Consider the following 17,524-nt stretch of genomic DNA (forward strand, 5'->3'; position numbering starts at 1 on the left):
TTGTTATTCTGGTTACTTTTTAGGAAAACAGGTTGGCTATACTGCTAGCTTGTGTTTTGTTTCTGCTAGTTTGAACAGGTGCCATGTACTGAAGATTAGCACATGTTTTATGATTTCCAGACATTTTGACAAGTTTATTTGGTAAGCAACATTTGCATATTAATTTTAAATGTATATTTGTTAAGTTTTCTCATAGCAATTATTGAAATCACTAGTCTATTGGCTTTCTTATAACATTCCTTGCAATTTTTAGAATATGTTCTATGTTGGCCAAAAAGAGAGGTTTTATTAATCATGTCTGAGTGGGAGACTTGATCCCACAACTATCAGGGAGACATGTTCCTGGGATCAAGTGTCCCCAGCATAATGATATATACCTAGATAAGCCTAGTATATATTAAAATAAGTATTTTGTGTTGTTTCAGAAATGCCACACAAATACAAAAGAAAAGAAAACCTAGAGAACCAATAGACAGTGATGCAATGAATAATGCTGTTGCTGCTGTGAAAGCTGGGGGGACCTATAAAGGGACAGCTAAAGCTTTTAAGGTCCCATTAATGACACTTAAGAGATTGTGCAGGAAGTTAGGTGAAGATAATACAAATAAAAGTTGCACACCAGACTACAAAAAATCACAAGTTTTTACAAAGAAAGAAGAAGAAGAATTGACAGAATATTTATTGATGGCCTCACGTCTTTATTATGGTTTGACCAACAATAATACAAAAACACTTGCTTATCAATATGCAAAAATGAATAGAAAGAGCTATCCTAAAAATTGGGATAGAAATGAGGCTGCATGTTCTGACTGGCTAAGAGGATTTATGGAAAGAAATCCTGTATTGTCACTGAGAACACCAGAAGCAACTAGCCTAAGCAGGAGTACTTGCTTCAACAAGCACACCGTTGGAGTGTTTTTTGATAAGTTGAGGGAGGTACTGGCACGAGAACAGTTTCCTCCAAGTTCCATTTGGAATGTAGATGAAAGTGGCCTCACTACTGTTCATAAACCTGGGAAGATAATTGCAGAAAAGGGTGTGAAACAGGTTGGTAAAGTGACATCTGGTGAAAGAGGATCTCTGGTAACGATTTGTGTTGCAGTAAATGCCAGTGGAAATCACATACCCCCTTTCCTTATCTTTCCAAGAGTGAATTGGCAAGACAGAATGCTCCATGGAGCTCCACCTGAAACAAGTGGGTGTACTCACCCAAGTGGCTGGATAACAGCAGCAAGTTTTCTCCTTTTTTTAAAACATTTTGTGAAGTATACAAAATGTTCCGTAGAAGACAAGCAGCTCCTGATTATGGACAATCACGACAGCCACATTAATGTTGATGGAGTGAACTATGCTAAAAATAATGGTACAGTCCTTCTAACCATACCCCCCCATACATCACACAAGCTGCAGCCATTAGATAGGTCGCTCTTTGGTCCCCTGAAAAAGTATTATAATACTGCTGCTGCCGATTGGATGTTAATGAACCCTGGTAAAACCATAACAATCTATGAAGTTGCAGGGCTCTTAGGGATTGCATTTCCTCAAGCCGTAACTCCAAAGAATATAATGAGTGGTTTTATCTCAAATGGTATTTGGCCATTAAATTCTAATATTTTTACTGATGATGAGTTTTTGATGTCTTATGTCACAGATAGACCAAACCCTGTTAAAGAACCACTTCCTCTTGTGGAAAATTCAGTAGCCTCATCTTCTGAAATATCTGGGCAAACAACTCCAACTAAATTGCCTAAAGCAAAGGAACACTTTACGCCAGAAGAAATTCGACCATTTCCCAAGGCTGCACCAAGAATAGCACAGTCTGCCAGGGGAAGGAAACGTGATAGCAGTCGCATACTTACGGACACACCTGAGAAAAATAAAATTGAGGAGAACGTCATAGCACGAACAAAAAAACGTAGGCCCATGAAAAAATATAGAAATGCCACCTGTGTAAAAAAGATTGCACTAGATGTTACTGACAATTCTTCAGAAGAACTTGAGAAAATAAGTCTTCATGACAGCAGTGATGACAATGACTTCTATGAATCATCAAGCAGCCCAGAAGACAATGAACCTAGTGAAAAGCTTAAAGTGAATGGCTTTGTGATTGTCAGATTCTCCACAAAAAAGACAGTAAAACATTTTGTGGGAAAAGTTGAAAAAATAATATGGCCCGACTCTGAGGTAGAAGTAAATTTTTTAAAGAAAAAGGAAGGTTCTTATCAATTTTACTTCCCTGAGCAAATAGACAAAAGTGTTGTAAATGTAGAAGATTGTGTTACCAAGTTGCCACAGCCATCTATTTTACCGGGAACATTGAGAACGGCAGGACTAAAAACCTTTAAATTTGATTTGTCTTCTTTCTTTTTGTAGGTGCTTGATCTAGGCTAACATTGTATTTAATTTTTGTCTTAAAAATGTTCTAATGTAAAATCAAGAGTGGGAACAAGTCTCCCTAGTTGAGGGATCAACTCTCCCTAGTATGAGGGACACTTGATCCCTTTGTTTCTTCATTTATATAGACATTTTCTTTTAACAATTGAATTCTAAGAAGTCTAAATTCCATTTTATTTGTTATAACAATGTTTCATTTAGTAATAAAAGTCGACAGTTATTAAAAAAAATGAATGATTAATCAATCAAGGGCTAATTATTCAAAAAGGGGATCAAGTATCCCCTACAGGGGAAATATATAAAATTTAATTAATGGAGGGACATAGTATCAGAGAATTATATAAATCTCGACTTGTTAAGTATTTAAAAAGAAAAGATACAACTAAGTATTAGTAAATGATAAAGAAAATTATGACAATGAAACAGTATAATGAATTTACGGCCATCACATAAGACAAAAGTACAACAGAGGAGGTAAAAGCAAAAAAGCCGCAAGCATCAATAAGGGATCAGTGAAATAAAATAGCAGCAAATTTAAGAATCATCTGGTCAGACTAGTCAGTGATATGTTGAATGAACGAAATATACCAAACAAATGGAAGGAATCAAATCTAATAAACATATAATATATAAAGAAAAAGATGGAAATCATGGCTGTAGGGGGAATGTTCATGAATTTCCCGACCATATAGTTACATCAGTGATTTCGTGGCATTCACAGTGTATCAATAAGAAACCTCGCAGCATTTAAGGATATCAAAATTGATGTAAATGTTTTACTGAATCAGCAGCCTGACAACCAAACGGTTACCTTCTCTCACGAAACCATCAGAGTGCCATGTCATAATCTGTTGTGACAGACAGCAGTCCAACATTCAGACAATGAAGTTTGTTTTGCTCCTAAATTGACACACTATTTCAACAAACATTCATAACATTCAGGCCATAAACATCTAATAATCGTCTATGAATTTTCACATATCCTTTGCCCACAAAAAATGAAAGACTGTACGTAGTTGACTTTCAGGCTAACTTTCCTATTGCATATTCATTTCTAAACTGCCAGCATTCGCCCCTCTCCCCTAGCTCTCTTATGCTCTCTATAGACATTCAGAGTGGAAGTGAAATAGCCTTCCAGATTTTCAGAGCGAAAAGCTCATGTTGTAAGTAACAAAAATATATTATATTGGTGGAAAGTTCATAGTTTTTTCAGAAAAAAAAATGTTTCCCCCCCCCAAAAGTTTAATGTTTAACAACCTCTTATTCAGTAACAATTGTGAGTAAAATCGATTTTTGTCCATATCGATAGGAAATCTAATGAAAAATTATTTTGTGCGAGATCGTGCGTATTTGCTCAGTTTCCGCACAAAACCAACCCGCGGTAAGTCTAAAATTCCACATTCAGTATTCCCAACCGAATACACATAACAATTTCCCTCTTCTTGCCGCTTAAGTGACATATTGATTTTACTGTTTAGGCTTTTAACATATTATTTTTAGAGACGTTCAATATAGTAATAATTATAAATTGGAAACTTACCACTGCAATTTCACCTAAATTGCACTGTTAATTATTGTTTTTAAATATTGCAAAAATTAAGTAAACTCTACAACTCCACTAAAGTTACTGCATTTCGTGATGCATGTAACATTAAGGAAGCCGTTTGTTTTAAGTTCACATTTATAGACTGGGGGAAAAAAAAATCAGACGTATATCACGGCCTGCTGGAGTATAGTAAACACAGAAAACATTTTAAAGCAACAATGTTGAAGATAGATATTTTTGTTTTCCAAAATTGCCGTCATTGAACAGAAACCAAGATGAAGATTTCATTGCAACTAATTAGAAATTCCTCTTTCAGGTATGTAATAAATGATCTTCGCACAAAATAATGTACGATACACGAGCAGTATGTTTTCTTTCAATTCTCGGAAATTAAAAAAGCTCAACTACGTTTCGCTTTTTCAAACTTTTCCTCGAACATGAAAACTTCAACATACCGCTCTTGTAACGCATATTACTATATCCCTCTGGCATATTTCAATAGCGTGGATGGTTTTCGTGTAAATTTAATTTTAAAAGCCTCTAATTTCAAGCCACTGCACGATGTGAACAAGTGGCAATGTTGAGGCAGAGAGTAGCTCACCTACCAAGACACACCGAGTTCGTTGACCTCTTACATCTGTATCACGAGTAAAGTGTGTTAGCGATGATGTTGTTGGACTGCTGAAACTTCAAACTTAATTTTCTAATTAACAGTGCATTTAATCACAAAAAGTAATATTGGTTTTCTATTCATTTAAGTGTATCCTATCATCCCTTTCAATCTGCAAAGTTATTTCACAGATCGACTGTCACACCCTCTAGGACAAAGGGAAATTTAAAACCCTTATCCTGCAATATTTCGGGTATGACACATAATTGGAACTTACATTCTGAACGATCTAGTATATGTAAAAAGTTTCCACTCAGGTGCACAGGAGGCATGGAGTGGAGTTCCCATGCTTTTTGAGTCTCTGCTGTCAGTACTCAATTTTATAGGGACCATTCAGGAAGTTATGGAAAGATGAGAAGTTCTGTATTCATTTGGGCTTGACCTCTGGCTAATCCAAAGTCTGTCACTCTAAGTAAAGAGCTAGCTTAGCTTGCAGCAATGTATCTACTAGTGTTCTGCAATGTTCGAACATGAGACAGGCAACCAAGACATTACAAACTTAGTCTTATTTCATATGAAAAACTAATTGCAAGATCTATGATAAAATTCTTAAGTGGTTAAAACACGAAAGTGTGGCAGTGGAGGACAGAGAATATTTTTATAACGAGGTGGAACAAATACGACAGGCCTCCTTCTGCAGGGCGAATATCGAACTTTGCCATACTCGACAAACTTGAACTGAACATAGCACCTGTAATGCACGACGTTAGTATCTATTATAAAAATTAGTGTAAGTTATTGAATTTTTACATACAACTCCAGCATAACTTTGTTCAATTCACAACAGGAAAATGTTGATCTCCCATCCATTGTGACCACATGTATGTCTGTCTTGGGATTGTCCTATGTTGCTGTAAGAAATGGTCTTGTGGCATGGTGACCATATGATCAGATAGTAATTCTCACAAAAGTGAGGACAGAATGGGCCAAAATCTGAAATAGTAGCTTTGGACACTAATTATGACCTCATACGAACTTAAAATAAACCTTACAAAGTACGGTATTAAAAAATACCAATAAGAGCAGATTACTCGAGTTTGTACAGTCTTGAAAACAACCACAATGTAGGGTTATGTATCACCTAAACCTGTCCATCTTATTCTTACATACTCACCTGCTGACATGGGCCAGGATAAGGTGGTGGGGGCCCAGGGTAGGGGGGTGGAGGAGGGGGGTGAGCCAGACCCATTCTACTGACTCCGACCCCAGAATGCTGAATGATTGGACCTCCAGGAACCACAGAAACAACTCTAGCTGGACCCTCCCTAACACCAGCTGGAACCATGCCTGGGCCAATCCGCATCTGAACACGCTGCTGTTGCACTGCAAAAATTCATCACACAGCTGTGAGTAGATAGTGCTCACTCAGCTGACGAAACACAATGAATGCACAAGGTTATCACGTGATAGCTTAGACATTCATGTCAGATGCCAATTCAACTACCCTCTCGAAATAATGCATCACAGATTCTTAATGTAACATTCCAAGTAATGTCTTCATACCCTTAGAATTAGCATATATTTGCCTGCCTGCTGTGGAAATCTGTGTGAAGAGTTTTAGGGGAGATTGTAACATAAGATCATTAACAGTTCCCTTGCCAAAGTGAAAGATAAAGCTGCCCTCAAACTCATTATGATCTTCCTTGGATTATTCTCAGTCACTTCAACCACATGTTTTTTGTTTGGATACACTTTTCACCAATTGCAGTCCTAGAGTTCAAAAGCTCAACCCTATATTCCATCAAGAATAATGATTAGTCGGATCTTTTTTCCTAAATGCAAACAGTAGACCTGTTTTGTGTATTACAGTACAAAATCTTCCAGTCTTTTGAGAAGTTTTTAGAAACTTCTTGTTCCTTTTAGCTGATGTATCAATATTAGTACGCATATCATAAACTATATTCTTGCTGTATGGAAATTTCCTGTTTGTCAATAATGAGCTACAAAAATTCTGACTGGAGGTGTTTTTAATTTCATATATCCATCACTCTACTCACATAATGTGATAAATTAATTCTTATTCCTAATAATTTTTAAATTTATATATTACAGTACTACTGCAATGATAGAAACTACAGGTATTCTTGGATGGGTTTTTATTGCAACAAACTAAATGCTTATTGAGAAACACTGAGAATAATTCTATTCACTCAAGTCGAGGAACTGAACTTACTCATTACTTTGGTCAATTGTGATCACGTTTTTAAGTGAAATCACTAACAAAAAGAAAAAGACTTTCACAACCTGTTTCCCTATTTTGTGCTCTATTTCATTATATGCCTCACATTCATAAATTTAGTAATTTAATTAACAATATCTGCTACAAAAGACGAAAAAAATACAATGTAACTTCGATTAACACCATTTTTTAATGCTGTTATTTTACTGATTGAAATTCGCTATTTAATACCATTACCAACGAAATTCTATTAATCGTAAAATAAAACTGTATTGTTATATCAGGTTTATTGTTGTGTTAAAGTGTTATTTATGTTCTGAAATAGAATATAATAGAAATAAGTATAAAACAACATTACATACTTGAAACAACATTCACTCACCATTTGATTATCCTACTTGATGTACAAATTAATTTAACATTCAGGCATTTTTTATCAGTAATGCTACTCTGTCTTTTGGTTTTAAAGTTTCCAGCAACTAAGTTTCTTACTGCTTCGAGCACAAACAGATGGTCAGGTGGTATACTAGAGACATTAAATGCTTGGGTTCAGGATTAATTTTACCACTTGCAATACTGTCCTCTATTTCTTTGCATTTCTTTCTGAATGTTGGAAGTGTTTTAGTGTTACACTTGCCATCATTAACAAGTAACACTCAAATGTGGAAGGCACTTGGCGTGACAGTCAGGAAGACAATGTCAGAAACCATAAAGAAAATCCTGTTAAGGGTAATACACCCTTGAAGAAGGTAGAGTTCTATTGTAACACATTCTTTGCACAGAATGCCAAGATTGGTCAACAAAATTATGGAAGAGTAGACGAAATAATGAAAAACATCTTTAAGAACATGATAACAAGTGAAAAGAGAAATAATGAACATGAAAACCAAGTAAATTAAAAACGTTATAATAATATTTTTATTGTTCCATCAGGATTTCTCTAAAATGTGACCACAGTTGTAGTAATGGAAAATATAGGAAATATGCTGGAATCAATCAACTTTATCATTGCAGCAAAGTTTATCATTATATAGTGTTTGTTCTACGGAGGTTTGAGGCATTAAGGTGTGACATTTCTTACATACATTTGTTCAAAGTTATGACCTGTAGCAATAACATGGGTTTAAATGATTTATTATCTTTTAAATAACGGAACGAAGTAAAGATGATAATTAAAGCTCTACTGTAATGATATATGCTGTAATGTTTTATGTTGTTAAACTTCAATGTGTCATATAACAGCCACACACCACATTTCAGTCACATTTATTCTGAAAAAAAAAAAAAAAAAAAAAAAAAAAACGTGCGATCATTATACGCGTAAATATGGTAATAATTCTTTTCGATTATGACAGAAAAGTGCTCCTTATGAACTGCATCTCAGCATTTTTCAATCAATTTTCGTTCATCCCTATGGTTCATGATTCACTTCCAGTTTGTAACTTTTAGCTGTTTGTTGTTTGCATTTATTTATAATCAAAGTTAAATAAACATTTATTATTTATTTATTATTTGTAACTAGCTTTTACATTACGAAAACAAATTCTGATACAAATCTGATACCTTGTAAATGCCCTGGAGTTAACCGCTGAAGATGGCCCGCCCCAGTAGGAACAACAGCTGGACTCGACACAGCTGGTGGGAATGTGTTCTGGAAGCTCACTGCAACTCCGCCATCTGGCGAAACCATTCTGCCAGCAACAACTGGTCTACCTATTGCAGGCTAAGGAATAAAACATATTTATTATAAAAATGCTCTCTGAACACACAAACTCTGTATCACGAGCTGAAATAAAATCTGACTTGTTTCAAAATACTGTAATAAAAAAAAAGATGACAAACAGAAGACTGAACCACCACTTTCTGCACAGCACACCAAAAAATGAGATAATTGACTTCAATTATGAACTGAAAGGCTTAAATAGATGTAATTGCTAATTAATCTTGCATAAACTTCAATGACTGGACTCTTTGTACATAACCAGTATATGCTTCTAATATTATTTTTCTATTTATGAAAATAAGCATTTAAATTGAATAAAAGTAAGTTAAATTATTTGTTATTTATCAAATAACCAACAGCACTATGAAAGCTAAGCTTTGAAGTGTTAAAACTGACTATGAAAGCCAGTAATATTTTATTAGCAAACATAAAAAAAAATCGTTCCTATACTCCATTTATTCTTAGAAAGGGTCTCAATGTAAACAAAACAAAAACTAAACCCATACACTCTAGACCAAAAATAAGTAATGATTAGAGATGAACAAAACTAATTGAGATGAGCAAAGCTAACTGCAGCTCTCACCCGCTGTTCTTGTCTTTCGAGTCTCGTCTCGTAACTTGAAATAAATAATATTAGAGATGTTTAATTGATACAAAAAGGCAAAAGAAAACAGTATCACAATTATCAAACGTTCTGGTATTACCTATGGTTATATAAATAAAAAAAATATTCTCAAATAAATTTTAATTTCTAAGAAACATAAAACATAGCATTAAATAAAGTTTTTTTTTTTTAACTTGAAATTGTATACTTGATCTCAAACATACGAAAAAAAATTTCCTAGTCTTTTTAATAAGGGCCCAGTAATTAAAGCTGCTTGATATTCGAGAATTGATCACTCCTGAAGTCCCGATGTCTTTTACGTTTGCTTACAAGCAGTTGACAGGCAATACTGTTGTGCAGGTTTTTGGCTTTGCGGATGCTATTAGTCTTGCATTCTCACTCGTTGTTCATCTCCAGTAATATACAGAGTGGACCAAAAGTCAGGTTACATTGGTAAAATTTATTTATTTTCTTTTTTCCCAGATTTCTGACATGTTAACGAGAGCCGAAAGAGTGGAAGCCATTTTATTAAGGGGTGAATGCAGCTACCGAGAAACAGCTGCAGAATTCAACCGGTAACATCCAGAATCCAGACAGAGAGTCAAGTTGTTGGCACGATTCAAGAACATTGGTTCTGTGCAAAATAGACAACATTCCAGAAGGCCACGAACACACACAGATGCAAAAAATTCCAATCGCCAGTTTGGGTCATCTTCAGTATGGTGCTGTAACATCTGCAGCTTCTATGGATGTCAATGATGTGTGCAGAATTTGGAGCACACTGCTTTTGCTGACATTGTGTTCCATTGACTATTACACTCTTACTACGTCATACTACTTTTGACCAATAAAACGGTACGAAAGGACGTATTTCAACCAATCATGGCTGCTTATCGCACAATTTTATCGCGTCCCTAGCATTTGTTTAATTTTATCGCGTCCCTAGCATTTGTTTCTTTGTTTGCCAACATTTGAAACTGCGCTGGTCTGGATGTCAAAAAAAAAAATATATATATAATTACAAACCACTCCAGTCGATGCACAGCAGTTTCAAATATGACTCGCATTGGTATTCAAGAACAAGAATTAATAAAAATCACTGATCATACCTATGCATCTTCTGAAATCCGATTTACAAATAAATGAAGAGCACAATTCGGAAATCCTGAATAAGTTGAATACACCATGTAGGCCTAAATCAACGAGTTCCACTTCTATTACGCACACGTCCAATGTAACATCAATTGAACCACCAACCACATTCAAATTTGAAAATTGTACATTCAATAATTATTCCTTTTAAAATTATTCATGTTTATTTTTTATGTCATCGTCGTTAATTAAAACTTTTCTAACACTTGTGTATATTAGTTAGGTTATGTTATAGCTTCTGCTATATGATATTATGGATAGTCACGTATCAGAGATTGTTTAATATTAAGATTTATTGAAAATCATCTGGCAAGTGACGTTGATTACTGGGATTCGGGTAATTGAAGTGGAATGTTGCATTTTAATAAAAATGAAATTGAATCAACAAAGCCGTCTTGACTAGTAACATTGCCATCGTGTATAATAGATCGAGAACTTCTCGATGAGAAGGCATTGCTCACTACTGCCATCCAGCATGCATCTAGCGTAATATTTGTAATGTTGAGATGGTACAATAATACATTTGAAGACAGTTGTATTTTCGTAAGTCAATTAATATTTTATTGTATTGGAGTACTTCGTTAATTCTAATCTTTATATACTTTCTTCTAATCGTATAATAGTCAATTAAATCCCACTCGAGTTTTGATTTTCTCTAGATAAATCAAAACATCTAGTGAGATTACTGTTGATAAATGTTGAGAGCTTTTATGAGGGCACTTGGTTAGTGCGGCTAGAATCGGTGTTCATGGTCTTCTGGAACACTGTCTGTCTTGCACAGAACCAGTGTCCTTGATTCGCATCAACAACTTGGCCACTGTTTTATGAATGATTGACTCTCTTTGAAAATTTGTACATATTTCATGCTGTATGTAAATAGCCTCTGTACAAAATGTCCTCTCATTTGGTACAAAATTACATGAATTATTATTTTTTTTTTTTTTGTAAATATTTTGAAAAATCACTGTTCCTCCTACAAATTTCAAAACTTTTGCCTGAAATCTGCTTCACATACCGTTCAAGTTCCCTGAAACATAACCTGGTATTTATATTTTTCAGATTATTCTTCAAGAGCTAAGAAATATTAATTATTTTATATAGTAAAATATAAAAAAACAGGTAAAAATTGCGATGTCTAGCAGAAAAAAACTATTTCCTCCAGTTTAAAGGAAAATTTTGATAAGTTTTGTTAGGCACACCTTTAAGAAGACCTTAAAAAAACATACACACAGTACAAAATTTTTGGAGGAGCAGCATTTTTAGTAATGCAAAATGTAAGAAAAATATAAACGGAGAAAACTGAGTTTAAAAGCTTGAAGGGCCACTCAGAGCATGCAACCCTTCAATTAAATGTTGGCCAAAACAGCTGATTGAAGGAGCATGAGAATTTGTGGAGAGTATCTCTGAAACATTCACATTTTTTAAATGTTAAAAACGAAAAAAAAATTTTTTCAACAAAATTGAAAAAATTTCACCCCAATGTATCTGTAAGTACAAGTTCTGTTATTTTCACCAGAAGAGTTACAACCACTTTAGAGTTCAAGCTTGTTATATCTGCGTAAACATACAGCATAGAATTCAACTTTCCTCCCAAAGAAAGCTATGCCGATGACAATTTTTATGAACATAACCAAAGATATTTGAGTAGAAATATGATCAAGATTGATGACAATCAAATGAGAGGAGCCACATTTGTGAATTTCTATCCCTAATGTTCCTAAGTTCCACCACTTCTAGATTTTACACTACCTGTTGCGTGAGAGGGGACACAGGAGTCTGTTGCAAAGGCGGCTGTGGTGGCGGCTGCTGCTGCTGTTGTTGTACTTGCTGTTGTGGTTGTGCGGGTTGCTGTGGTTGCTGCTGCAGTTCTTGTGGCTGTGCCTGTACAACTTGGGCTGCTGGTTGTGGGGTGGTGGCGGGCTGTGTGACCACAGGAGTCGCTGCCACAACAGAATTCTCTTTCACAGTTGTGGATGGCGTGACTGTGGAGTTGCTAGCCTCGTTCTTGATAATGGTTCCAGCACTGCTACTCCCAACTGGGTTCGGAGGTTTATCAGGTCTAGTACCCACACTGCTGCCACTGAAGAGAGTGAATGAAAGAAATGAAAATACTTTCTAAGTCTACATAACATACAAGACTGTCACTGGTTTCCAAAAGAAAAATATATTTTTTTTATTTTATTCATACAAAAATACTGGAGTGCAAGACGGCAAATGTTTCACTGTCAAGTGCTTAGACTTTGAACCAACAACAACGGCATTTTTATTTTCTCATTATATACAGTAAAACCTCGAACCATTGTTTTTTTTGGGGAACAGGGAATAAAAACGAAAAATACGGGAAAACGATAATACTGGGAAACCATAAAAATTACCGTATTTAGATGTATAATAGACACAACAGAGTTATGAACGTATCCCACTGTTCTCTAGACAATTTAACTGGGAATATCTACATTATTGATGCATTTATTTTTTTAAAATAATCATAAATAATGTAAAATCATAATGAACGTGTCTCGTAATATTTTATTCTTGTTTGTAAACTTGCAATTAAAAATCAATTGTTTGCTGAAATAGGATATAAAATGAACAACCGAATGGTTAGTGATTACACTGAATGCACCTTTATTAGAACATTATGTACACTATTTCTTGCAGAAAAAATCTGCAATTTTAGTTTTCGTGCACATTTTATGCCTGAATTCTATAGTTCTTAAGACTATACCAAACGCACATGGAGAATTTGCGCGCTGCACCAAGATGACAAGTCGCGTCACGTATCATGGCAGCGTAATACATTTACATTTCTCCGCGAAGTTTGACACAGTCTCCGGATTGCAATTTTCTGCATCCTCTTGCTTCAAAGATAATGATGGAGAGCAATAAGTTCGCCCTTTCAAAGTAAAAGCAAACTATCCATGCGGGAAAATATGGCGTCGGGCCTGTGATTTCTCACGATCGATACGATAAAACGATAATTCAAAGAACGATGGAACCAGGAAAAATTAACGTTATTTATATGGGACTATTTCCGGGACCAAAAAAGCGAATGAAAAAGGCAGGAAACGACGATAGCAGGAACGATGCATTGAGGTTCCACTGTATTATAGAGTATACAGAGTGTAGGTCTACTCTGATGCTTATAAAAAACAAATTTCGAGAATTTTACAGAAATACAATTTTCAACAACACTTCCTAAACTATGGGGCTGATTTCCTTCATATTCAGTATCTTTGAGTCAATTTATATGGAAATTATGGACTTGAATTGTAATAATGTTTAGTAAAAAATTAACTGGTCTTCATTTGAAATCAATATACAATGATGATTTAATCCAAATTCAATGCAATGACTATTTTAGTGAATTTCTGTAACACGTAAAATATAATAAATATACTGATAAATGAGTTCCTATACAATGGCAGAACAAATAATAACTAAACATACTGAATTGTTTTAAAAGACCTCTTGACTCTGTCCGAACAGATTGTTACAGATGTTCACCTCACTGAACTTTGTTCAGACAAATGGTAAAAAAAAACTCAGCAAACAAAATAAAAAATTATAACATGTAACACATTTCTTTAGAAACATTGTTTACCTGTCCTTATCTGGTAATTCCTTCTTCACCCCTTTGTGCTCTTCCTTACTATTTTCTTCTTCTTCTAAATCCAAATTTTCGTCCAAAATGTTTGTCTTCTCACCACCAGTTACAGTGTCTAGTTCTGGATCAGCATATTCAAGTATGTTGAAATCATTGCCCATCTCTGGTGACACACACGGACAAATCAGTATTAATGATGACACACACGGACAAATCAGTATTAATGATACAATACTCTAACAGAAAACTACCATGTGAATTATTTACATGGCAACTCATATAAAGTACTTTTATAATTTAATGTAACAATTCACATACAAGTAACATTTACATTTATTAATTGCCTGCAACTAAATGTTAGGATAAAATATACATACAGTGAAATCTCTTTTAATGAAAGTCTGCTTTTACTTTGTAGAGACTCTACAAAAATGTGTGACGAAAAATGTCACCACTTTACAATGATCTGTCTGCCCATCTACTTTTGCATTCACAGCTTTTCCTTCTGAATCAATGAACAATGCTTGCTCACTTCTAAAACGTTTATATACGAAATATTAAATATAATAATTTTTACTTAAAAATAGAGGTGTATATAAGGACGAATGGCAGAAAGTGGAGATATTCTCGAAATTGTGTACGATAGCATTTTTCAAACTTCCGTAACGAATTTTAAAAATCCTGGGAATCACTATGAACTACTGAGCTAATCAGTTATTATACATGCTTCCAGTGTAGCCCAGTTTTTACCATTCATGGACATCTCAGAAAGATTTCGAGATTTCTACTGTGCAATTTGAAATCCACCCAAATGTCGAAGTTAATTTCATTCCCCTAAAATTAACTACTCTGATCAAGAAAGGGTCAGACTGGATGCAGTAATTGTGTCAACTGCAATAACAAACACTGTGTCAATGTTAAATGAACTGATAAATCCTTACCAAGCAATTCCTTGTCATCACCCAGCTCTGCCAAGATGGCACCCACGCCCTCTACTTCGACCATGGCTCCTCCTTCCTCTTGCTCGAGTTTCTCCAACTCTGCAGTCACACTCTCAGGGATCTCCTGTGTGTCGGCAGCTGCAGCGGTCACTGTACTGACCTGCTGGACTGCAGATGGCGTGGCCACAGGCTGCTGCACAGTTTGTTGCGCAGAAATGCCAACAACTGACGACACAGCTGGGGATGGAAGTGTCATCTGAGTTGGGGTACCTGATGTCTGACCAGCTGCAATAAATTTACAACTTCTTAAAAATACTCATTTTCTACGACAGTCAGTCAGAAGAAAATAATAATATATGCAATTTTACATAGGTGGCTGTTTAAAAATCGGGACACTTCCAAACTGCAGTAAATATGAAAGGAAAAAGTTTATATACAAATAAAAACATCATTTTGTTCAAAACTGATTCATTTCGGTTACTTTGCCAACATAACAAATCAAAGGTATTCAAGATATTCTTGTGTGAGTGCTTAGTTCTTACTTCTTGCTACATGTCTCACTTCCAAGTGCAGAAATGATTTCATATGGTCTCCTGTAAATATTTATGCAGCTACTGTCCAGAGTTGTGAATTATTTATAGTCCGACCATCAGATCTGTGCCCCCTTAAGATATGCGAACTGAACCTTAATTCCTTTTCAGCCTCGGCAATTCATTTCTCTCCCTGTATTCCTATTTCTCTCTTTTCTATCCCTCTCTCGTTCTCTCCCCCACTACTCACAATTTTGAGCCTTCTTGCAGGACAGTTTATTTGCACTTGCAGTCCAGTGTTGTCAACTCAACATGAATACTGTAGCACGGAGTGGTGAAAGAAATATTATTAAGCAAGTAATAGCATTTTGCGTAAGTCAATCAGCGTCATTAGACCTACTTAAATTAAATTATGAATAAGTAATAATTAACCTTACATTATTATAAGCAATATTCAAGAGACATGACACTGTTTGACGGAAGTTTGGCAACATCCCTATTCGGCAAGGTTCGTGGCCTGCTGTTTGACATAGTGGGAGAGAAACGGGTGGAATGGGGTGAGTAGAGGCGTTAACTTTTCCAAGAACGACGACAGCGCTGAAGGGGCATAGATCTGATGGTCCGACAATAGATGTATCGAAGCCACAATTGGTAGTGCTGACCCAACTCTTTTAATTTATCCCTGGGAGGGGGATTAGGCATAAGAATTCTTCTGTGAGTTGTTGGCTTTTTCTATTCTTAGCAAATTTGTTCCTCAAAGCAATAGTTCTATCTCTGCAAATGCGAATGTTATTAGGGAGACAATTTTCCGTGCTGAGAAGATTCAGAACTGGCACACATACCTTGTGAAAATCCCAACTGCTGCTGACGTTGTTGCACCAAGTGATCATATGGATCCAGGGAATTGGTTGGTCCAGCCAGCCTGTGCACAATGTGTGCAGGATATCCTTGTACACTAGTAATGGTACGTTGTTGTTGTTGCTGCAGCAGCAATCTTGTGCGAGGGTCCACACCCTGAAACATGGAGACTTCCTAACCTGAAGATTTATTATTAACAAACAAAAATTTAGTTACTTTTGCTAATGACAGAAACAAAATGGAATTCTCACGATATACAGATGAGGACAACAGACTTTTAAAGGCAATATAAATCCTGGCACAACTTTCTTCATAAAGAAAGTATAGCTGGGAGGCCAGAGTTATGGATTTATAGCACATAAGAAAAAATCCTTTCCCTGTATGAGAGGACTCCTTGTAAAATTTGCTGGTTACTGCTTGTCAAAATTCAATCTAGTGATAGCACAATGGATCCTTTTGAATGAACCAAGTGCCTGTGGGTAATTCAATGGCAATGGCTCAGAGTTACATATTACCTGCAACCGAGGGTCTAAGCCCTGCAGAGGATGCCTGACCACTTGTGGGCCCCGAATGACCACACTGCCTTGGGATGGCAGTCTCGGCCTCGCTGGAGCAGGAGGTAAAGGCTGACGGAATGTGCCATCTGAGTTTGTTGCAATAGCTGGATGTGGCGATGTGGAACTTTGCTGCTGTTGTGGCTGAACAAGTGGTACTGCTCCTTGTGTTTCGAAATGAACAGCAGGCTGCTGCTGTGGCTGCTGCACTTGGGCTGCCTGCTGCTGGATTGCTGGGTGCAGTCCAGCATCCTGTCCAGCTGCCTGGCCCTCTGCATTTTACAGAATATACAACTCAGAATCACAAATTCGTAAATCAGAAAATGTAAAAATATAAGATACTGTTATTAAGGTCCGGTTGCAGAAACGCAAATCATATCAGTCCCTGATCGCCAATCAGTTGATGTCTGATTTATTTGATTGTTCATTGCATTGTACGAACGTGAATCTCCAATCAACTTGTCTCGATTTATTAACTGCTGATTTGAGAAAAAAATGCATTTAACAACAGCGCTATTTACCAACCACAGCCAATCTGATGCTCTTTAAGACGCGCAAAACGTATGCATCAATTGGGCAATGATTAGGAAAACAAGTGAATGCATCAATTACACAACATCCAAATTATGTTATCACTCCTCATTGTCAACAGTCCATTATCGATCCCATCTACAAATTACATTCTTCTTTGATAGCCTTAATTACTTTTCCAACTGCTTCAAATAACGTATTTTCTCCTTGTGTTTACAGAAACAGGAAGTCTGCC

The 17,524-nt window shown here is 35.9% G+C and overlaps 1 protein-coding gene across 12 annotated transcripts in view; it reads right to left on the reverse strand.

Moving 5' to 3' along the window:
* LOC138703582 (histone-lysine N-methyltransferase 2C-like) overlaps nucleotides 1-17,524 on the reverse strand; it is a 235,804-nt gene that overhangs the window by 106,241 nt on the left and 112,039 nt on the right. For all 12 annotated transcript variants that reach the window (XM_069831570.1, XM_069831573.1, XM_069831575.1 and 9 more), the window contains 7 exons: nucleotides 16,720-17,030; nucleotides 16,189-16,360; nucleotides 14,817-15,101; nucleotides 13,873-14,038; nucleotides 12,018-12,348; nucleotides 8,353-8,512; nucleotides 5,725-5,933 (listed from right to left, as the gene is read on the reverse strand). In XM_069831570.1, coding sequence (XP_069687671.1) covers nucleotides 5,725-5,933; nucleotides 8,353-8,512; nucleotides 12,018-12,348; nucleotides 13,873-14,038; nucleotides 14,817-15,101; nucleotides 16,189-16,360; nucleotides 16,720-17,030 — 1,634 coding nt within the window. The remainder of the gene's footprint in view (nucleotides 1-5,724; nucleotides 5,934-8,352; nucleotides 8,513-12,017; nucleotides 12,349-13,872; nucleotides 14,039-14,816; nucleotides 15,102-16,188; nucleotides 16,361-16,719; nucleotides 17,031-17,524) is intronic.

Source organism: Periplaneta americana, chromosome 7, assembly GCF_040183065.1.
Source record: "Periplaneta americana isolate PAMFEO1 chromosome 7, P.americana_PAMFEO1_priV1, whole genome shotgun sequence".
In the NCBI taxonomy this organism is placed as follows: Eukaryota; Metazoa; Arthropoda; class Insecta; order Blattodea; family Blattidae; genus Periplaneta; species Periplaneta americana.